Source organism: Elephas maximus, chromosome 22 (genome assembly GCF_024166365.1).
Source record: "Elephas maximus indicus isolate mEleMax1 chromosome 22, mEleMax1 primary haplotype, whole genome shotgun sequence".
NCBI classification, from domain to species: Eukaryota; Metazoa; Chordata; class Mammalia; order Proboscidea; family Elephantidae; genus Elephas; species Elephas maximus.
Window position 1 is genome coordinate 81,950,363 of NC_064840.1, and position 19,454 is coordinate 81,969,816.

At 44.8% G+C, this 19,454-nt stretch overlaps 1 protein-coding gene across 16 annotated transcripts in view; it reads left to right on the top strand.

Moving 5' to 3' along the window:
• The window catches only part of LOC126065973 (long-chain-fatty-acid--CoA ligase 1), a 206,376-nt gene extending 198,544 nt beyond the window's left edge, over window positions 1–7,832 (top strand). For 9 of the 16 annotated variants that reach the window (XM_049866668.1, XM_049866666.1, XM_049866667.1 and 6 more), the window contains 6 exons: window positions 655–743; window positions 1,370–1,486; window positions 4,610–4,753; window positions 6,317–6,418; window positions 6,532–6,603; window positions 7,190–7,831. In XM_049866668.1, coding sequence (XP_049722625.1) covers window positions 655–743; window positions 1,370–1,486; window positions 4,610–4,753; window positions 6,317–6,418; window positions 6,532–6,603; window positions 7,190–7,330 — 665 coding nt within the window. In that variant the 3' untranslated portion in view covers window positions 7,331–7,831. Of the gene's footprint in view, window positions 1–654; window positions 744–1,325; window positions 1,487–4,609; window positions 4,754–6,316; window positions 6,419–6,531; window positions 6,604–7,189 lie in introns of those variants that run through there. The other 7 variants (XM_049866661.1, XM_049866659.1, XM_049866660.1 and 4 more) reach the window with 4 other exon arrangements.
• Window positions 7,833–19,454: the final 11,622 nt, after the last annotated feature.

Here is a 19,454-nt window from a genome sequence, read left to right on the forward strand (position 1 = left end):
CAGACTGAATAAGTATGGTGAAAGGATACATTCATGACATTAAACCATGCAGTATCCCCTTGTTATGTTCAACGACTGCCACTTGGTCTGTGTACAGGTCCTACCAGTATCCTGTCTTAATAAGCTTAAATGTAAAACAGGTTTATCCATACTGATCCTTCAGTAAAGGCCATGTTGATCAGAATTGGTGGTTGTGTCAGAGAATAATCGAGGTTTGCCAGAGATGGATGTGTTCTGTCTTCTTATGGAGAATTGGAACAATAAGATGTCTGTCTGAGGGAGGGCTGGTTAAAAAGGAGTGACCAGTAGTGGGCAGGGGCCATCAGATCATCGAAGCCAGGTGAACGTTTCAGAAAGCTTGCTTCCAGGTATTCACAGTAACCCTTAAAATCTACATACAAATTCCTTATACTTTGAAAAATAATTCAGAGCATCAAACTTAGGAAATGTCCTGATGAGACTTTGAGTATTTTAGCCTCTGTTCTAGGAATAAACTTTCTAAATGAGTTTACCAGGGGAAGAATGGCTAGAATAGCAGAAACCAGAAGTTTATACCAGCTTTCTTTTATTGCAAGGAGGCTTGTTTGTTATAAAAATAATGTGAAGGTTGACTGAAGGATATTATGAGTGATATTTCTTTTATTTAATATACAGGCCATGTTGGTCCCCCAATGCCTTGCAGTTATGTAAAGCTTGTTGATGTAGAAGAAATGAATTACGTGGCTGCCCAGGGCGAGGGTGAGGTGAGTGGAATCACGTCAGTTATTCATCCTTCACGCCGTTTTCTCTGACAGCCAGCCATGACGGATGCAGGAGCATTCTCTAACACAGGGTCGTAGAAAGCTACTGAGCTTGGTGTTATTGGTGATCTGGAGTTGAACAGGCTGCTTTATGAAGCAACTTTTACGTTTAACATTCAGGGGCACACTGACACCTGCCTTCTTGTGCCCGGCGTGATAGGGATTTGAGTCCAGGAGCACGCTGAGGCTCCAGTGGCCTAAGTCCTCAGGGCATATCTCCATCTGCTTATTGCCCTGGCTACCTCTTAGTGAGCTACTGGCTACTAATGGTAAGCCTAATTACTTCAAAGTAATTTCAACCCCTTTAGGGTTTTCTAGCATCTTTGAGCCAGGACTTAGGCAAGCATTAGCCTTACAGTTTCACTGGAGTGGAAGTGATTATGAATAGGATGTGGGGGCATTGGGGGTGCTTAGAAGATCCCAGAGGGGTCTGGTAGTTCCCTCTAGATCATGGAATTCAGGGCTTCTAGCTAAAGGTTGGGTTTCCCACATACACACCAATTTTTTTTTTTTTTTTTCTTTCAGGGAAACCCCAGTAAATGGTATTAACAAATCCTCCTATTCTTCAGGTGTGTGTGAAAGGGGCAAATGTTTTTAAGGGCTACTGGAAGGACCCAGCAAAAACAGCAGAAGCTTTGGATAAAGATGGCTGGCTGCACACAGGGGACATTGGAAAATGGCTGCCAGTAAGTTGTTCCTTCCGCTGTTCACAAATAGGTTTGCTCCACTGTCAGAAAGAAAGTGTCCCGTGTGCTGTACACTTGCCATGTGGCACCCTGACTTTTCTCTCCCCGTTCTTGTTGAGTGGTGTCATGTACACTGTTCCACTTCCTGCAATGAACAGGTTTATACTCTTAGAATATTTGTTTAGGATTTTCCCTTTAACTATAGCAAATGTGTTTTCTATTTGAAATTCTGGTTGCTGGTTTCTGTTTGGAATCAAAAGAGACTTTGGCTTGTTACAGTACACGTGCTGTGGCTTGATGGTGATGCATTGGTTAAGCAAGGCAGTTTGGAATTGCAGTGGTCTTCCTGGAATGTATAGCAATTTGTGAATAAATGTTTCTTTCTTTTTTTAAATTGTGCTTTAGGTGAAAGTTTAAGGAACAAATTAGTTTCTTTAAACAATTAGTTCACATATTGTTTTGTGACATTGGTTGCCAACCCTGCGACATGTCAACACTCTTTTTTGACCTTTGCTTCCCCATTTCCAGCTTTCCTGTCCCTTCCTGCCTTCTCTTCCTTGCCCCTGGGCTGGTGTGCCATTTAGCCTTGTATACATGGTTGAACTACATGTGTTATTATTTGTTTTATAGGCCTGTGTAATCTTTGGTTGAAGGGTGAATCTCAGGAGTACCTTCACTACTGAGTTAAAAGGGTGTCTGGGGGCCATACTCTCAGGGTTTCTCCAGTCTCTGTCAGACCAGTAAGTCTAGTCTTTTTTTGTGAGTTTGAATTTCGTTCTACATTTTTCTCTCACTCAGTTGATGACCCTCTATTGTGATACCTGTCAGAGCAGTTGGTGGTGGTAGCTGGGCACCATCTGGTTGTGCTGGTCTCAGTCTGGTAGAGGCTGTGGTGGTTGTGGTCCATTAGTCCTTTGGATTAATCTTTCCCTTGTGTCTTTGGTTTTCTTCTTTTTCCCTTTCTCCAGATGGAGTGGGACCAGTAGATGTGTCTTAGCTGGCTGCTCACAAGCTTTTAACATGCCAGACGCTACACACCAAAGTAGGATTTAGAATATTTTCTTTATAAACTGTGTTATGCCAATTGAGCTAGATGTCCTCAGAGACCATGGTCTCCAGCCCTCAGCCCAGTAATTCCATCCCTCAGGGAGTTTGGATGTGTCTATGAAGCTTCTGTGATTTTGCCTTGGTCAAGTTGTGCTGGCTTCCTCAGTATTGTGGACTGTCTTCCTCTTCACCAAAGTTACCGCTCATCTACTGTCTATCTAGTGTTCTCCCTTCCCCACCTCTCCCCTCCCTCGTAACTATCAAAGTTTCTACGTGTAAACTTTTTCATGAGTTTTTATAGTAGTGGTCTCATGCAGTATTTGTCCTGTTGCGACTGACTTATTTCACTCAGCGTAATGCCCTCCACATTCATCCATGTTATGAGGTGTTTTGCAGATTTCATCGTTGTTCTTTATTGTTGCGTAGTATTCCATTGTGTGTTTATGTACCGTAGTCTGTTTATCTGTTCATCTGTTGATGGGCATTTAAGTTGTTTCCATCTTTTTGCTGTTGTGAATGATGCTGCGAGGAACATGGGTGTGCATATGTTTATTCTGGCTCTTATTTCTCTAGGAGGTGTTCCTAGAAATGAAACTGTTGGATTGTGTGGTATTTCTATTTCTAGCTTTTTAAGGAAGCACCATATCATTTTCCAAAATGGTTGTGTCATTTTGCGTTCGCACCAACAGGGCATAAGAGTTCCCGTCCCCCCATAGCCTCTTCAACATTTTTTTGATTTTTTTGATTCATGCCAGTAATGTCCGGGTGAGATAGTATTTCACTGTAATTTTGATTTTGCATTTCTCTAATGGGTAGTGATTGTGAGTATTTCCTCATTTGTTAGTGACATATAAATGTGTTTCTTAGATTTGTCATCTCATTAAAAATAGAATGTTGCACGGACTAAACCAACTCCTTTGGATTTAATTTAGGAACCATTTATTGTATAGAAATTCAAAACAGTTTAAGAGTAAGAGGCTCGTAAAAGAAGCCTTATTTTTCCTGCTCATAGATGTGACCAGTTCTTTCAGCTCTGGTAACAAGCAATGATATTTGTAAACTGGTACCATGTTTAATTGCAAGAAGTAAAATGGCTGATTTTTTTTATTGTGTATGACCAAATTATTGTAGATTTAGGGTATTTGATACTCTGGGATTTTTACTGATGAGAAAAATGCCCCCCAAAATCAATTCAGATTACAGAATATCCAAGCTATTTAGGAATAAATTAAGTCCTTCTTTTCAGGTTTAAGGGGTTAAGTATCAGTTCTCATTCTGGCTCTAACGCGCCCATTTCATAACTTCTCTGCTTTTTAAGATAGAAAAGTGTTGTGGAATGAGGGAACTCTGGAACCTTTCCAGCAGATGACTTCCGAGGCATGACAGTGGCCCCCGAGTGGGAATGGATGGAGATACGGGGTGGTGTTGGTTACCGTTCGGACAGGGAGTGGTGGTGGATGCTACTAGCGTTTGGTTGATTTAGTCTAAGGGTGGCAATGCTCCAGCAGTTACGTAGGGTGGTCCTTTGTGCAAAGACTCACCCCACCCAAAGGACCAGGAGCACCCTCCCACTCCACCCCGAGAAACAGTGACAGAGGAAACTGACGCCCTGCCTTTGTGTAGCAGACGTTTATTGAACCTTTATTCTGTGCAGCAGACTGTGAGGGGGTGAGTAAGGCCATGTCCCTGCTCTCGAGGGACTTGACTAACTTGGAGAGCCGGATATGTACGTACCTAACTCAGATATGAGACGAATGAAATGGGCTAAATAAAGGTAGAAAGCAAGGCGCTGCCGGTTGGCTGACAAGTCACGGATGCCAATCCGTAGAGTGGAGTGCGCGTGGGCTCCTGATTCCCTCTCTATCTCTGTGCTTGGCTGAATGGCCTTGGGCAAGTTACTCAGTCCCTCTAAGCCTTAGTTTTCCTTTCTATAAAATGGGATAATACCTAACACCAGCGAGATGTTACGAGGATTAAATGATAGTGCGGGTAAAAACCTCGTACCTCACAGTGTGACTGATGCTGGGTGGAAGCCTCCCTGGACCCACTCACAGCTGCCTCCTCTCTGATAAACAGAATGGCACCTTGAAGATTATTGACAGGAAAAAGCACATATTTAAACTATCACAAGGAGAGTACATAGCCCCTGAAAAAATTGAAAATATCTACATACGAAGTGAACCTGTTGCTCAGGTGTTTGTCCATGGAGAAAGCTTGCAGGTATGTGCTTCTGAGTTGCTAATGCCTTGTACTCTGGGGGCTTTAAATAGGATTGGAGGATTCAGCCTAGTGTGACTTAACTTTCATGTCTGATGTGCTAGAATGTGATTGATGCATTGTTGGTTTCTGCTGCTTGGCATTTCTTATTCAGAAAACTTTTTTTTCTTTAGTTTCTATATTTGTATTTTACCTGGAGTGGCCTAGTAAATGAATAATTTCTTTCATAAGGGTCAGCACAAAGCTGGTTCCTATGCGGCAGAGGTTAAAGACATCCCGAATGTCTGACCTTTCCAAGCTGCTGTCCCACTCCATCATCTGTAACATCAGCTACTCTCTCTCCCCTCAGCGCTCTCCCTCCTGTCTTTGGGTTTCCCAATTTGCTGGTGCCTTAGAGAACTCACGAGCTGTATAAAGGAAATGGCTTTGGAGGGTGGCAGGTCCCAAATTCGTGGGTCAGGTGTAGGCTTCTCCCTGGCCCTCAGTCTCTGCCCAAAGGCACTTAGCTTTCTTGCTCTGTGGGCTGGGAAGCCCACTGCGATGTCTCCTGCTGGTCTCTCCTGCCTTGGTGGTGGTGGGCTGTTCTCTCTCCTGCCTCTGGGATGGCTCATTTTAAGCCCAGTGGGATGGCAGAACTGAACAATCCCTTTGGTGAGTCACAATACCCTATCGTACAGTCCCGCCCAGTCACCTGGGTGGGAGTTACAAGATCGTGGATAGAAAGGCCACAGAAAAACCAATCCATTACACTGCACCTAGTGTCCCAAGGGAGGTGTGGGGTAGGTAATATACAGTTTCAACTATGAAGGAAGTCCTGATACTGTGATTATTAAAATGTTTAAAAATTTTAAACATATGAAACTCAACTAAATTATTTTAGAACAGATAGTGATCGTGAACCAGCATACGCTTTAAGTCAAAATTATAGATTCTGCAGTAAAATGTCTATTCGTCAAAATGTCGGGCAGACACCTGTGAGGAAGAGAAGGTGGAAGGGTTCCCTGAAAGCAAATCTTTTTATAAATCTTGAGATTTTAAATGATTTTATCGTAATATTTTCTTGTCGTCTTCAAGAATGTACCTCCTTTTTTTTTTTTTTTTACTTAGAATCTTACCATGCTTTTGTTTTGTTTTGTTTTTTAGTTTTATTGTTGTTATATTGTGAAGGATGAGGTATTAAAGATTTTTTTTTTCCCCAAGTTAATCTGTATACATTTTCTTTCTCTTTTTTAAAAGCAGTGCTCAGGTATCTATCACCTTGTTTGCCTATTTGGCTCTCGTTTATTAAAAAGTATCCATAAAAGTAAATAGAAAGTAGGCTTTTTGTGAGTTTTCGGTCTCTAGTGATTTGTTCAGCCATTACTCTGGGATTCCTGATGCCATCCATACTTTAGAGCCAGGAGTTTTTAAGCCGGGCCCATGGACTCCTGGGGAGGGTGATACGTTCTCAAGAGAATGTCAGACTGTCACTGGCTTCTCTCAGGGCCGTGATGCTGGAATAATTCAGAGCCACTATTTTAGGACATTTGAGTCAAGCCGTGTAACAACTCCCTGTCTGTGTTAAAGTCATTTCTCATAGCGATTGTGGTACCAGATGTTGAGACGTTATGTCCCTGGGCCCAAAAGAGGGGACTAGAAGGATCCTTTGAAGAGCTGTGCAGAAATAAGGTACGGCTCTGAAGTGTGCAGTTTACCTTCCTATCTAAACTTTGCATTAAATGTACCTGTGGATGTCCAGGTACCTCCAACAGAGGAAATATTTTGTTTTGTTACCTTATTAGGATGTCAAAAAAGCTATCCTAGAAGACATGGTGAGACTTGGAAAGGATTCTGGTCTAAAACCATTTGAACAGGTAAGACTGTCAACGAAGTGCATGGATTCCGGTGTAACAGAGATTTTTTTACACATAAATTATATGTGTAAAATATAGAGGATGAGATGCCTTAAAGAAATGCATGTGGAATCAGTGATGGAATGTGTTGGCAGGGGAGGGGTGTTTACCCAGGGGTGTGAATTCTCTTTTTTGGAGACCAGGATACAGTCCTGAATTCTCTCCTAAGAATAGAATACCTGCCTCTTTGGAGAGTGTTTAAATGCAGCTTGACCTGGGGCGAGAGATGGATTGGTTCGCCCACAGGGGTCTTTATACGTTCCGGTGGCTTATGTGCTTTCTAAGGAGCCCTGGTGGTGTAGTGGTTAAGCACTCAGCTGCTAACTGAAAGGCTTGTGGTTTGATTCCACCCAGCGGCTCCACAAGAGAAAAGACCTGGCGATCTGCTCTGTAAAGATTTCAGCCTAGGAAACCCTATGGGGCAGTTCTCTTCTGTCCTGTAGGGTCGCTGTGAGTCGTAATCGACTTGATAAGCACACAACAACAACATACGCTTTCTAGACTCAGATGGCATTTTTCCTTCTATAACAGCCTTGTTTATTTGCAGATCAAGGACATCGCCCTACACCGTGAATTATTTTCTGTTGACAATGGCCTCCTGACTCCAACAATGAAGGCTAAAAGACCAGAGTTACGAAATTATTTCAGGTCTCAGATAGAGGAGCTTTATTCGACCATCAAGGTCTAATGGGAAGAAGAAAGCTTGAAAAAAACCAAGCTGCACACCTCCACAATCTCTTCTGCTGGTGGCCTCTGGTTCTTCTTCTGCTGATGGCTTTTATTTGGTAATTGTGACTGCAGCAAACACAGGGAAGGAAACGCTAGTGTTTGACTTGTTCACTCGGGGTTCTTGTCCTAGGACTGTTAGAGGACATGGAGCACTGCCTTGCCGTCCCCTCGTGTTGCCGATGATGTTTATAGTGATAAATAATTTCCAAAATGAGCCTTAAAAATTGTAAAGGGGAAACCATAAATGTGCTGAGTTATTTGAGATTTCTTCAGTTAGAAAGGTGTGTGTTAAAACTTGTCTCTCTGTTTTTCTAACCAAGGGGTTTAGGACTTTGCCATTTCTGAGATGTCCGCTACTTGCTGCAGATTCTGGAGTCTTCTGCTGCTCTAGAAAGCACAGCCCTGGAGGGACGGTGTCCTTTAAAAACAGGAAGCGTCTAGACTGGCGAGTACCCAAGTGGACCAGAGATTGCTTTAAGCCCTGCCCCCTCCCCCCCCAACACTCACATGTTCTCCTCCCCATCTTATGCACTCAAACATCCCATCCCCCCACACTCACACATCTCCCTCCCCATCTCACACACATTCATGCGTCCCCTTCCCCCCAGCACACGCTCACACACACTCACACGTCCCCCTCCCCATCTCATGCACTCAAACATCCCATCCCCCCCACACTCACACGTTCACCTCCCCCGTCACATGTACTCACACATCTCCCTCCCCGTCTGACACACATTCATGCATCCCCTTCCCCCCAGCACACACTCACATGTCCCCCTCCCCATCTCATGCACTCAAACATCCCATCCCCCCACACTCACATGTTCCCCCCTCACATGTACTCACACATCCCCCTCCCTGTCTCACACACACTCACACGTCCCCCTCCCCATCTCATGCACTCACGTGTCCCCTCCCTGTCGCACACGCATTCACACGTCCCCCTCCCCATCTCATGCACTCAAATATCCCATACCCCCCACACTCACACATCTCCCTCCCCGTCTCACACACATTCATGCATCCCCTTCCCCCAGCACACACTCACACACACTCACACGTCCCCCTCCCCATCTCATGCACTCAAACATCCCATCCCCCCCACACTTACACGTTCCCCTCCCCCTCACATGTACTCACACATCCCCCTCCCTGTCTCACACGCACTCACGTGTCCCCTCCCTATCTCACACGCATTCACACGTCCCCCTCCCCGTCTCACATGCACTTACACATCCCTTCCCTGTCTCACACACACTCACACGTTCCCCTCCTCCTGTCACACACTCAAACATCCCATCCCCCCACACTCACAGGTCCCCCTCCCTGTCTCACAGGCATTCATGCGCCCCCTTCCCCCCAACACACTCTCACAAGTCCCCCTCCCCGTCTCATGCACTCAAATGTCCCACCCCCCCCACACTCACATGTCCCCGTCCCTGTCTCACACGTATTCATGTGTCCCCTTCCCTGCAACACGCACACATCCCCTTCGCCATCTCACATGGCGCTCACACAGTCCCCTTCCCCCACACACACACTTACAGGTCCCCCTCCCCGTCTCACATGCACTCACATGTCCCCCTCCCCATCTCACACGCAGTCGCAGTCGCAGTCACACGTCCCCCTCCCCGTCTCACACCCGCTCACATGTCCCTTCTGATTAAGGGCCTGGAGGTGTATACTGTTCTCCACAGTCCTGTTGGAGCCTAAGGTTCCCTGGAAGCTGAAGGACAGAGCCAGCTCAGAACAGTGCAGGTGCTGAGGCTCAGATGGACAGACACTCATGAGAGCAAAGGGAGTCTAGCTCGTACCCCATTCTCTAGACCTGGTTCCCTCCCTCCATCCCTTCCCAGGGATTACGGAAAAACCTGCCTTAGACTGCAGTGAAGACAAGCATTTCAAGAAGGAGATAATGACTTGGATCAGCTGTGCTCGCCTGTGACACCTGACTGACTGTCCACTGGATCTTCACTGCACTAGTCACTCTGGGTTTATAATGGCCAACAGATTTTTAATGTGGTTTTCATATCAGAAAGGATCGCGCTGTGATTAACTTGCTTTTTTCCCCCAGAATAAACTCTCAGGCAAAGCATACCTTTGAAAATAATATTAAGGGGATAGATTTTCTTGGGTGTTTGTTGCAATGGATGGTAATGGGCAAACGTTCTTATGTCATAATGCTACCTGATTTCTTTGAAATGTATTTTACAAGCCAAAATTCTAGGATGTAGAAATCTGGGAAAGTCATTTCCTGGGATTAACTTTTCAAGGGATATTTTCTGTCAGTTAATTTGAGAAATTAGCAGCATTTCATTTTACTGCAAGCCTTTGTCACATTTGACTCAGTTGTCATTTATACGTTAAAGCAGTTGTTTTTGGATATGTGATCGACCACGTGTATTAATCAAGCACAAGGGGGTTTGCACTAAAGAATTGTTACTGTAATAACACTATTTGCTAGGCTAACTTCATAGCTATATTCTGAATTGCACAAAAAGTCAATAATTTGTCACATTGGGGTTTTGAATGTTTGCTTTAAGCGTTGGCTATTTCTGTGTTTTATAAACCAAAACAGAATTTCCAAAAATGATGAAGGAAACCAAAATAAATATTTCTGCATTTCAAGTGAGTGAAGCATCTCTTTTAATGTCATTTTTAATGTCTGGGCAGCCTCTGATGTACACGAGCAAAGAGCAAGGAGGGCCCCCAGCCCCAGCAGCCTCCCAGAAGCTTCTTCCCCTGCCCAGGTCTCTTGCTATAAATCAGCAGTTTTCTGGCCCTACACAAACTCTTGAGTAGGCTGGCTCTGACAAAAGTCCTAATGTGTCGTGGAGAAGAACATCATGGTGTGAATAACGTGGATATTCTTGAAAATGCAAACTCTTTGCTGGAAGGCTACATTCCTCAGAAGATACTGGCTTACAGCTGATGGTTCTGTAGTAGGTTTAATTCTGCTATATTTTAGTAAGTCTGTTACTGTAGAACTGTTTCAGATGGTATCATTTATAGCAGCTAACTTTTTCTTTTCCTCTACCCATACTCTGGTTTTATCATTTAGAAAATTCACTTTCCCCCTGTTCTCTGTTTCTTACATAGCCTGCTGTGGTTAGAGCAGCCTTCCTCCCTCCCGCCTTCCCCTTAAATTTTGTGTTTGGTGTGGTGATGTTTTCTCCTCTGTTGCTCAAACCCTGGGCATCTCTTATAGAGCTCATAACCCATTCTGCCTCTTTATTTTAGCTGTTAAGGTCCTTATCTTGTCTTGCCTTCCTCCTGCTCTCTTTCCCTAACTGAAGTGTAAGCTCCTTGAGAGTAGGTATCAGTTTTCTCTCCCTCAGCACCACGCACAGGGCTTAGAAACTAGCAGGTGTTCACTAAATAAACCATTCTGGACAGATCCTTGGACTTAGGAACAAAGCTCCTTCCATAATGAGGTTGATAATAAATGCTGTTTTTGCCCTTAACTTGCATGGTGTGCCTTGTGGACCAGCTCCTGCTCAGCAGCGCTGGATGTACCCTGGTGCTCGGCTGCACAAATCACAACTGACCTCAGCAGCCCCGTGGTCTCTGCACAGACTCTCCTGTGCAGTCAAAACAGAAGAAGTATGGTTGAGTCTAACTAAGGTGGTTGTCTGTCTGACTATGAGGCAGTCCTTTTGTCCCATCCAGGCGCCTGCACAGTAAGCTTTTCCAGTAACCACCATGAGGGATGCAGGCCTGAGGTAAAGCTGACGAGAGGAGGGTGAAGCCAGCATTGGCAGCCCTGGGGCCCACAGAACTCTTCTCGGCCCCACCCTGCAGACACCAACCATGACACACCCTCATACTATATTTAAACTTGGAGAAGCAGCTTGTTTTTAAGTAAACTTGGTATCTGGCAGTTAGGTATTCTAGCCCCACCCGGTCTTTTAGAGTACTTGGAATAATAGTAATAATTAAAATGCGTGAGTGTATCTATAGGCCGGGCACTGTTGTAAGCATTTTACATAGGTTGACCTGTTTTATGGCCACAATCCTTTCATTCCAAATATGGCTATTTTCCCCATTTTGCAAATGAGTATTTGGTCAGTGTCACATACCTGGACAGAACTGAAGCCAAACCACCTGGCTCCAGAGACTGAACCCCCAGCCTCATGCTGTGTACTGCTGTTCCTCCTTGTCTATATTTGGCAAGGAAATTCTGGCAAACGTGTCATTGGATGGTTTTTTTGGGCCAGCAGTTCTGCTTCTAAGCTTCAGTACTAGTAATGTTTTAGACAGGACTTTTCTCTGTCATAATGGACGCTAATACCACTTCTCGGAGTTTTTTTTGTTTTTTGTTTTTTTTCTGGTTGTCTTCATGTTTTATAGCTTACCAAAAATAAAACATGGCTTCTGTGATGTTTAGTAATTCCAAATCTATCAAGGATGAAAAGCTTGGAAGAAGTAACCATTCTGTGTTAGAAAGAGAGTATGAGTAAAGCCAGGTAACATGCTTTACAGGCTCATGAGATCCCTCAGAATTTGTAGGAATCACCAACTCTGGATGTAATAGTATCTGTTGCCATCGAGTTGATTCTGATTCATAGCGATCCTATAAGACAGTACAGCTGCCCCATAGGTTTCCGAGGTTGTAGTCTTTACGGAAGCAGACTGCCACATCTCCCACGGAGTGACTGGTGGGTTTGAACTGCTGACCTTTTGGTTAGGAGCCAAGCACTTAACCAGTGTGCCACCAGGGCTCCTGGATATAACAATAGCTGTAGGTATTATGGGCTTGCTGTGAGCAGTATATGAAGAAGAACACCACGTCAGGATTGGAGAAAGACTCATTAACAACCTGTGATATTGCGGATGACACAACCTGCCTTGCTGAAAGCAAAGAGGAGTTGGAACACTTATTGAGGAACAAATGGAACAAGGGGGTACTGCTTGGTTTAAAGGTAAGAAAGGCGTGCATCAGGGTTGTACCCTTTCTCCTTACTTAGTCTGTATGCTGAGCAAATAATACGAGAAGCTGGACTACATGAAGAAGAACGTGGCATCAGGATTGGAGGAAGACTCATTAACAACCTGTGATTCGAAGTTGACACAACCTTTCTTGCTGAATGTGAAGAGGTCTTGAATTACTCATGAAGATCAAAGAGTACACCCTTCAGTATGAATTACACTGAACGTAAAGAAAACAAAAATCCTCACAACTGGACCAATAGACATCGTGATAAACGGAGAAAAGATGAACGTTGTCAAGGATTTCTTTTTACTTGGATCTGCAGTCAATGCCCATGGAAGCAGCAGTCAAGAAATCAAACCATGCCTTGCATTGGGCAAATCTGCTGTAAAAGACCTCTTACAGTGTTAAAAAGCAAAGTCGTCACTTTAAGGACTAAGGTGCACCTGACCCAAGCCATGGTGTTTTTAATCACCTCATATGTGTGTGAAAGCTGGACAATGAATAAGGAAGACTGAAGAAGAACTGATGCCTTTGAATTACGGTGTTGGCAAAGAATACTGAATATGCCATGGACTGCCAGAAGAACGAACAAATCTGTCTTGGAAGACGTGTAGCCAAAGTGCTCCTTAGAAGCAAGGGTGGCGAGACTTCTCATATGCTCTGGACTTGGTGTTAGGAGGGACATCATGCTTGGTAAAGTAGAGGGCCATGGAAAGAGGGGGAGACCCTCAATGAGATGGATTGACACAGTGGCTGCAACAAGGGACTCAAGCATGACGACAATTGTGAGGATGACGCAGGTCTGGGCAGTGTTTCATTCAGTTGTACATAGGGTCGCTATGAGTCAGAACCGACTCGACAGCACTTAACAACAACAACGTGGTAAAATTGATCCCTCTCCCTCTTTCTTGAAACACGTTTTTCTTTTTGCTTCAGGGACACTAGATTCTTGGTTTTCTGCCTTCCTCCATGGCGGATTAATTCTTGTTGCTGTCTCCTTCTTTAACTCCCATTTAAATATCTGAGGGCACCCAGGGTTATGTTTTGGCCTCTCCTTTGTAGTCTATCCATACATCTTTCCCAGATCACCTGGTAAAATCCCATGGCTTTAAACAACTTCTAGATGCTGATTAAGGAGCCCTGGCGGTACAGTGGTTAAGCACTCGGGTGCTAACCAAAAGGTCGGTGGTTTGAATCCACCAGCCGCTCCGGAGGAGAAAGATGTGGGTGGCAGTCTGCTTCTGTAAAGATTTACAGCCTCAAAAACCCCCTATGGGGCATTCTGTCCTATAGGGTCTGTATGAGTCAGAATCGACGGCGACGGGTTTCAGGTTTTAGATGCTGATGACTTTCCAATTCTTATCTCCAGTCTGACCTGCCTTCTGATTTTCAGACTCTTATCTGTCTTCACTTGGTTGTCTAAAAGGCACCACAAATGGAAGCTGCCCAAATGCAACCTCTTGATTCCCTCCCCTCAAAACTCTGTCTGCTTGGTGAAGTAGAGGATCAGCAGAAAAGAGGAAGACCCTCAAAGAGATGGATTGACACAGTGGTGGCAATAATGGGCTCAAGCCTAACAGTGATTGTGAGGATGGCGCAGGACCGGGCAGGGTTTCGTTCTGTGGTGCATAGGGTTGCTATGAGTCGGAATCGACAGCACCTAACAACAACAAGCCTCTGACTCTCTGAGCAAACCCAATCCTCCCTTTTCCTGATGCCCCACATGCAGGAGTTCTAGCTAAGAATCACTCAAATTCACTCACTTCTATCTCTACTGCCACCAACCGGCCATTATGAGCTATACGTCCTTCCCTGTTCCCTGAGCGTCTACTCTTACCGATTTGCAGTCATTTCCACAGCAGTCAGGAGTAATCTTTTAAAAGGGTAACTCAGGGGATGTCACTTCTTGCCTCAAAATCCTTCAATGGTTTCCTCCTGAACCCAAAGCAAAATTCAGCTTCCTTTTGGGCTACGAGGCCTGAAAATCTGGCCCCACTTCTCTAACTTCTTCTGAGAGCACTCTCCCTTGCTCACAATGCTCCAGCCGGATGGCTCCCTTTCAATCCCTTGAACATATGCAGCTCTTTCTCTCCTTAGGACCTTTGCACTCTGTATTTCTTCTATTTGAAATACTTTCTCCAAACCTTTGCAAGGCTGGCTCCTTCTCATTCTTCAAGTTATGACCCCAAACACACTCCTCAGAGACCTTCTGTAGCCACTACACTTACAATAGTGCTTGTGACGCCCACCCAAGATACTCTATCAATTATTTTCCTCAAAGCATCATTACAGTTTGAAATTGTTCATTTGTCTTCTTGTTTATTGTCACTCTCTATTAGAAAGTGAGCTTCTCGAAGGCAAGGATCTTGCCCACTGTGCTGATTGCTGTATCATTATAGCACGGGGCAGTGCCTGGCACTTAGCTAACAGTAAACACATGATTGTGGATTGCTCACTCCCTAACAGGGGTTTTGTGGGAATTCAATAAGACCATAAGTAAAGAACTCAGCATAGTACGCTGCCCATAAACAAACCTGTTACCATTGAGTTGATATTGATTCATAGATCCCCTATGTGTGACAGAGAACTGCCCCCATAAGGCTTTCTTGGCTTTAGTCTTTACAGAAGCAGGTCTCCAGGCCTTTCTTCAGCAGGGCTGCTATGTGGGTTTGAACCCTCAGCCTTTAGATTAGTAGTTGAGTGCAAACTGCTTGTGCCACCCAAGGTCCCTTTTGCTGCTCATGTTGTTGTTAGGTGCTGTCGAATCCTTTCTGACTCATAGTGACCCTGCTCGTAGTGACTCTGTGTCCAGCAGAACAAAACACTGCCTGGTCCTGCACCATCCTCACAATTGTTGCTATACTTGAGTGCATTGCTTCAGCCACCGTGTCAATCCATCTTGTTGAGGGTCTTCTTTTTTGTTGACCCTCTACCTTAGCGAGCATGGTGTCCTTCTCCAGGGACTGATCCCTCCTGACGACATGTCCAAAGTTCGTGAGACGTACACCATATACTGTTGAAAGGTGGAATAAGGTGGTGGTAGAGGAAAGGCCACAAGATTTGGTGATAGAGGCAACCGTGGGAATAACTGTTATAGCGGAGTAAGGAGAATAGAAGCGTTTTTGGAGTGGACTGAGGCATGAATTCCTGGGAAGTCAGGAAGAAGGGTAGACAGCTCTTTGAAGTTTTGTTGTAAAGAAAGTCAAACGAATGGATGGTAACTGGAGAAAGATGTGTTGTTGAGAGGTGTGGTTTTGTTTGCAGGTCGTAGTGGTGGTTTGTAAGACGGGAGATCCTAGAGCGTGACAATATGCTGATGAGAACGACCTAATAGTAGGGAGAGAGAAATGGGTGATTCAGGAAAGGGAAACAAGTCCTGAGCAGGTGGGAGCATTAGAACCCACAGTGGAGAAATCCACCATTGATGGAATGTCTTCCATTCCAACAGGAGGGGAGATAGAGAATATGTATCGGTGTAGGTAGGTCCATGGTGGCTGGGATGAAAGATTAGGGAGCTTCTAGGTGAATGCTTCTATTTTTTCAGTTAAGTGTTATCTCCATAAAGTTCCCAGGTGGTGAAAACTATTTTCCCTTGACTACTAGCCTGAGGGTTGGCAGTTTGAACCCACCTAGAGGTACCCTGGAAGAAAGGCCTAGCAATTTCCCACTAAGATAACAGCCCAGAAAGACCTACGAGGCAGTGCTACATGAGGTCGCCATGAGTGGCGGTGTGGTTTTGGTTGTATTATCTCCATGTTATGGGTGAGAAAATGGAGGCTTGGAGAGATCGGCTAACTTGACCAGGGTCAGTCATCTAGTAAGTGTCTGAGCTAGACTTTCTGATGTCAGGACCTGTCTGTGCCTGGATGACCTTCTTGGCAGCGCCCCTCACCCCGTGGGACCCCAGTGCCTTGAGCATCCGTTACTGTGTTGAGTGAGCAATCTTAGCCAGTCTTCAGCCAAGCTTTCCAGTGCAAATTAGCTTGTTGAAGGTTTAACTCAGTCATGCCACAAAGTGGAGGAGGATAAATGCCATGGGCTTTGGAATTTCCTTTCCGTGTTTTCATCCGTGTTCCCAGACTGTTGCTTTTCATGGCAGCATAAGCTGCCGTGGCAGAAGAGGAGCTGACCAGTCTCCCCATCCACTTGCTGTGAGCAGGCTGAGGGCCCTGCAGAACAGGAGGACAGAGACCTTGAAAGGAGAGGGCCATGGGTCAGTTGGGCTGGGCAGGCCCAGAGCTTCCCTCCCCAGCCCTCAGCTATGAGGGTTCTATCAGCCTCCAGCCCTCCCCGCCTCATTTAATGTGGAAAGTGACGGCTGGGCTGGAATGGACTCTCCTGAGGTTCTCAGCACAGAGGTGGCTTTCCATCTCTTCTCAGCAAAGCCTCATTGGCACCAGTGCTGAGAAACCCAGCCTCCAGGTTGGCCTGGTGCCTGCTGAATGTGAACTCCACGAAGGCAAGGCCCCCTGGGCTGTCTTTCCCCCACTGTGTCAGCGTACATGCCCAACTGTGTGTTCGCATTAAATCCACTGCTTCACTCAGCATGAGTAATTAGGAAATTGCCCCACCTTACTTATGAGCCATATATTGAGCATAAAAAACCAGATTTTTTCCTTCGGCCTTTTAACTCCTTTGCACTGTTGACTTGCTAGATGAATTTTGTAGAGGTCTTGCTAAATGAGTTTTGCTTCTCAGCAGTGTTCTTCAGCCACAGAGTGGTCCTGTTGGTGGCCTGAAGCAGGGTTTTCTCACAAATGTATTTTGCACATACATTGTTAGCTGTGCTCTTTGTTGAGATTTTTAAGGAGGATGGTTTTGACGGTCATACTGGGTGGCAGAAGTTGCCCTTGTAAATCCTAAGGCTGCTAGATTTCCCCTCCAAGAGCTCTAGACAGGCTTGGTGCTTTTCAGGTGGCTCGTTAAAATTGACAGGGCTGGTAGTCAGGCACCGGGTACTGAAGAAGACACATGTGAGGAGTGCATGGAAACCAGTTTGAGCACGTTCTGCATTAGGCCACATGTCAGGCACACAGGGACTCTGACTTGTCAGTCTGTTGCTTTCCCACACCCACTGATCCTGCCTTCCCGCACCCTGTTGACGCCTGCCAGCTCCTCAGCTCCACCTGGTCTGAATTGTCTGTGGACCTGCACTGGGGAGAAGTCCCAGGACTGCTGCACATAAGTGCCTAGAGGCACCCCACCCTGCCAGTAAGCCTGTTGCCTGGAGGCACTTGGCTCTGTCTTTCCATGGGTCCGATGTCTCATGTGTTACAGCTCTCTGTCTCTGTGGGTCTAAGAGGTTATCAGTGCAGGGTTCCCAGGTCCAAAGAATGCACTCTGTTCCCAGCTCTCCTTTCTTGGTGGTGGTGAGGTCCATGTCTCTGCTTGCTTCTGTCTCTCCGTTTATCTCTTGTAAAATAAAAGGTGTGACTCAAGTAAAGGTGGGGCTTGAATCACATCCCTTTGTAAGATGGTGACTGAAGATACACTGTACCCTAATCTTACGTCATTAACATACAGAGGTTAGGATTTACAACACATCACAAAATGGAGGATAATTACATCAGATCACAAAAAATGGAGGACAGCGACACAATACTGGAAATCATGGCCTAGCCAAGTTGACATGTATTTTGGGGGGACATAATTCAATCCACAACAGTTAGGGTTAGGGTCAGATCTAGGGTTAGGGTTACGGTTAGACCTAGGTTTAGGGTTAAGGTTAGACTGAAGTTTACAGTTAGGGTTAGATCTAGGGTTGGGGTTAGCATAAGGGTAAGACAGACAGCTAGCATTAGGTTGAGGATTATGTTTAGAGATAGGGTTAGGATTGGGCAAGTTTTAGGATTAGAGTTAGGATAAGGCTTAGGGTTACAACTAGGATTAACATTAGGGTCAGATCAGAGTCAATATAAATATGGTTTGGGTTCAAGAGAGGGTTAGATTTTAATATACTTTTACTGTTAGGTTTAGTGATAGGGTGAGGGTTAGGATTAGTTTTACATTCAGGTTTAGGGTTAGGGTTAGATCTCGAGTTCGTGTTAGGATTAAGGAGCAGTGGTTAGTGTTAGGGTTAGGGTTAAGGTTAGATCTGGAATTAGGGTTAGGTAACTAGGTTAGGTAATGTTAGTGTTATATCTAGGCTTAAGTTGAGGTTTAGGGTTAAGGTTAGAGTTAAGGTTTAATCTAGTGTTATTACATAGAAGGTGGTCTTGGGTTTAGCGTTAGGGTTAGGTTTAGATCTAGGATTCGGGTTAGGGTTCGGGTTTCATCTAGGTTTCAGGTTAGTGTTAGGTTGAGGGTTATGGTTAGGGTTAGATGTAATGTTAAGATCAGAGTTATGGATAGAGCTAGGATTAGGGTTTAGGGTTAAGTCTAGTGTAAGTTTTAGGGTTAGGTCTAAGGTTAGTTTTAAAATTATGGTTAAGGTTAGGTTTAGGTTTTTGTCACTTCTTTGATAAATGCCAAGCACGTTCTTCCTTTTTGGCTTTTTAACTCTTGGTCTTTGCGTATTTCATTATACTACTTTTCTTTTTCTTCTCCAGCCCTCCTTTGTTACCTGTTCAGCTCTTTTAGTTCATTTCTTCCTTTCACTTTAGCTAATCCACATTTAAGAGCGAGTTTCAGACTCTCTTCTGACATCTATTTTGGTCTTTTCTTTCCTGTGTTTCTGATGACATTTTGCTATAGGTATGATGTCCTTGATGTGATGCCAGAACTCATCTGGTCTTTGGTCATCAATGTTCGATTCGTCCTATCTATTCTTGAGATGGTTTCTCAATTCGGCTGGGATATAGTCAAAGTCGTATTTTGGCTCTCGTGGACTTGCTCTAATTTTCTTCAGCTTCAACTTAAACTTGCAATAGTTTCTTGGTTTTCCCCGTTCCCTTCCCAGACTACCTTCACGGTGACCAACTGTTGTAGGGATATTTCCTGCTGTTCCAACACAATTTTTCCTTCCCAGGTTGGCCCTGAGACGAGCTGTGGTAGCTCCAACCAGACCAGATCTGGGCTTGATTCAGTGCTAAAATCCACCACTACGTTCTTTTTCCCTGCCACTGCAGCTATTACTGATAACAGAAGCCAAGAAATTGTATGTCTGGCCCTTTCCTTATCACTCTATATTTCCATATGCATCCAACTA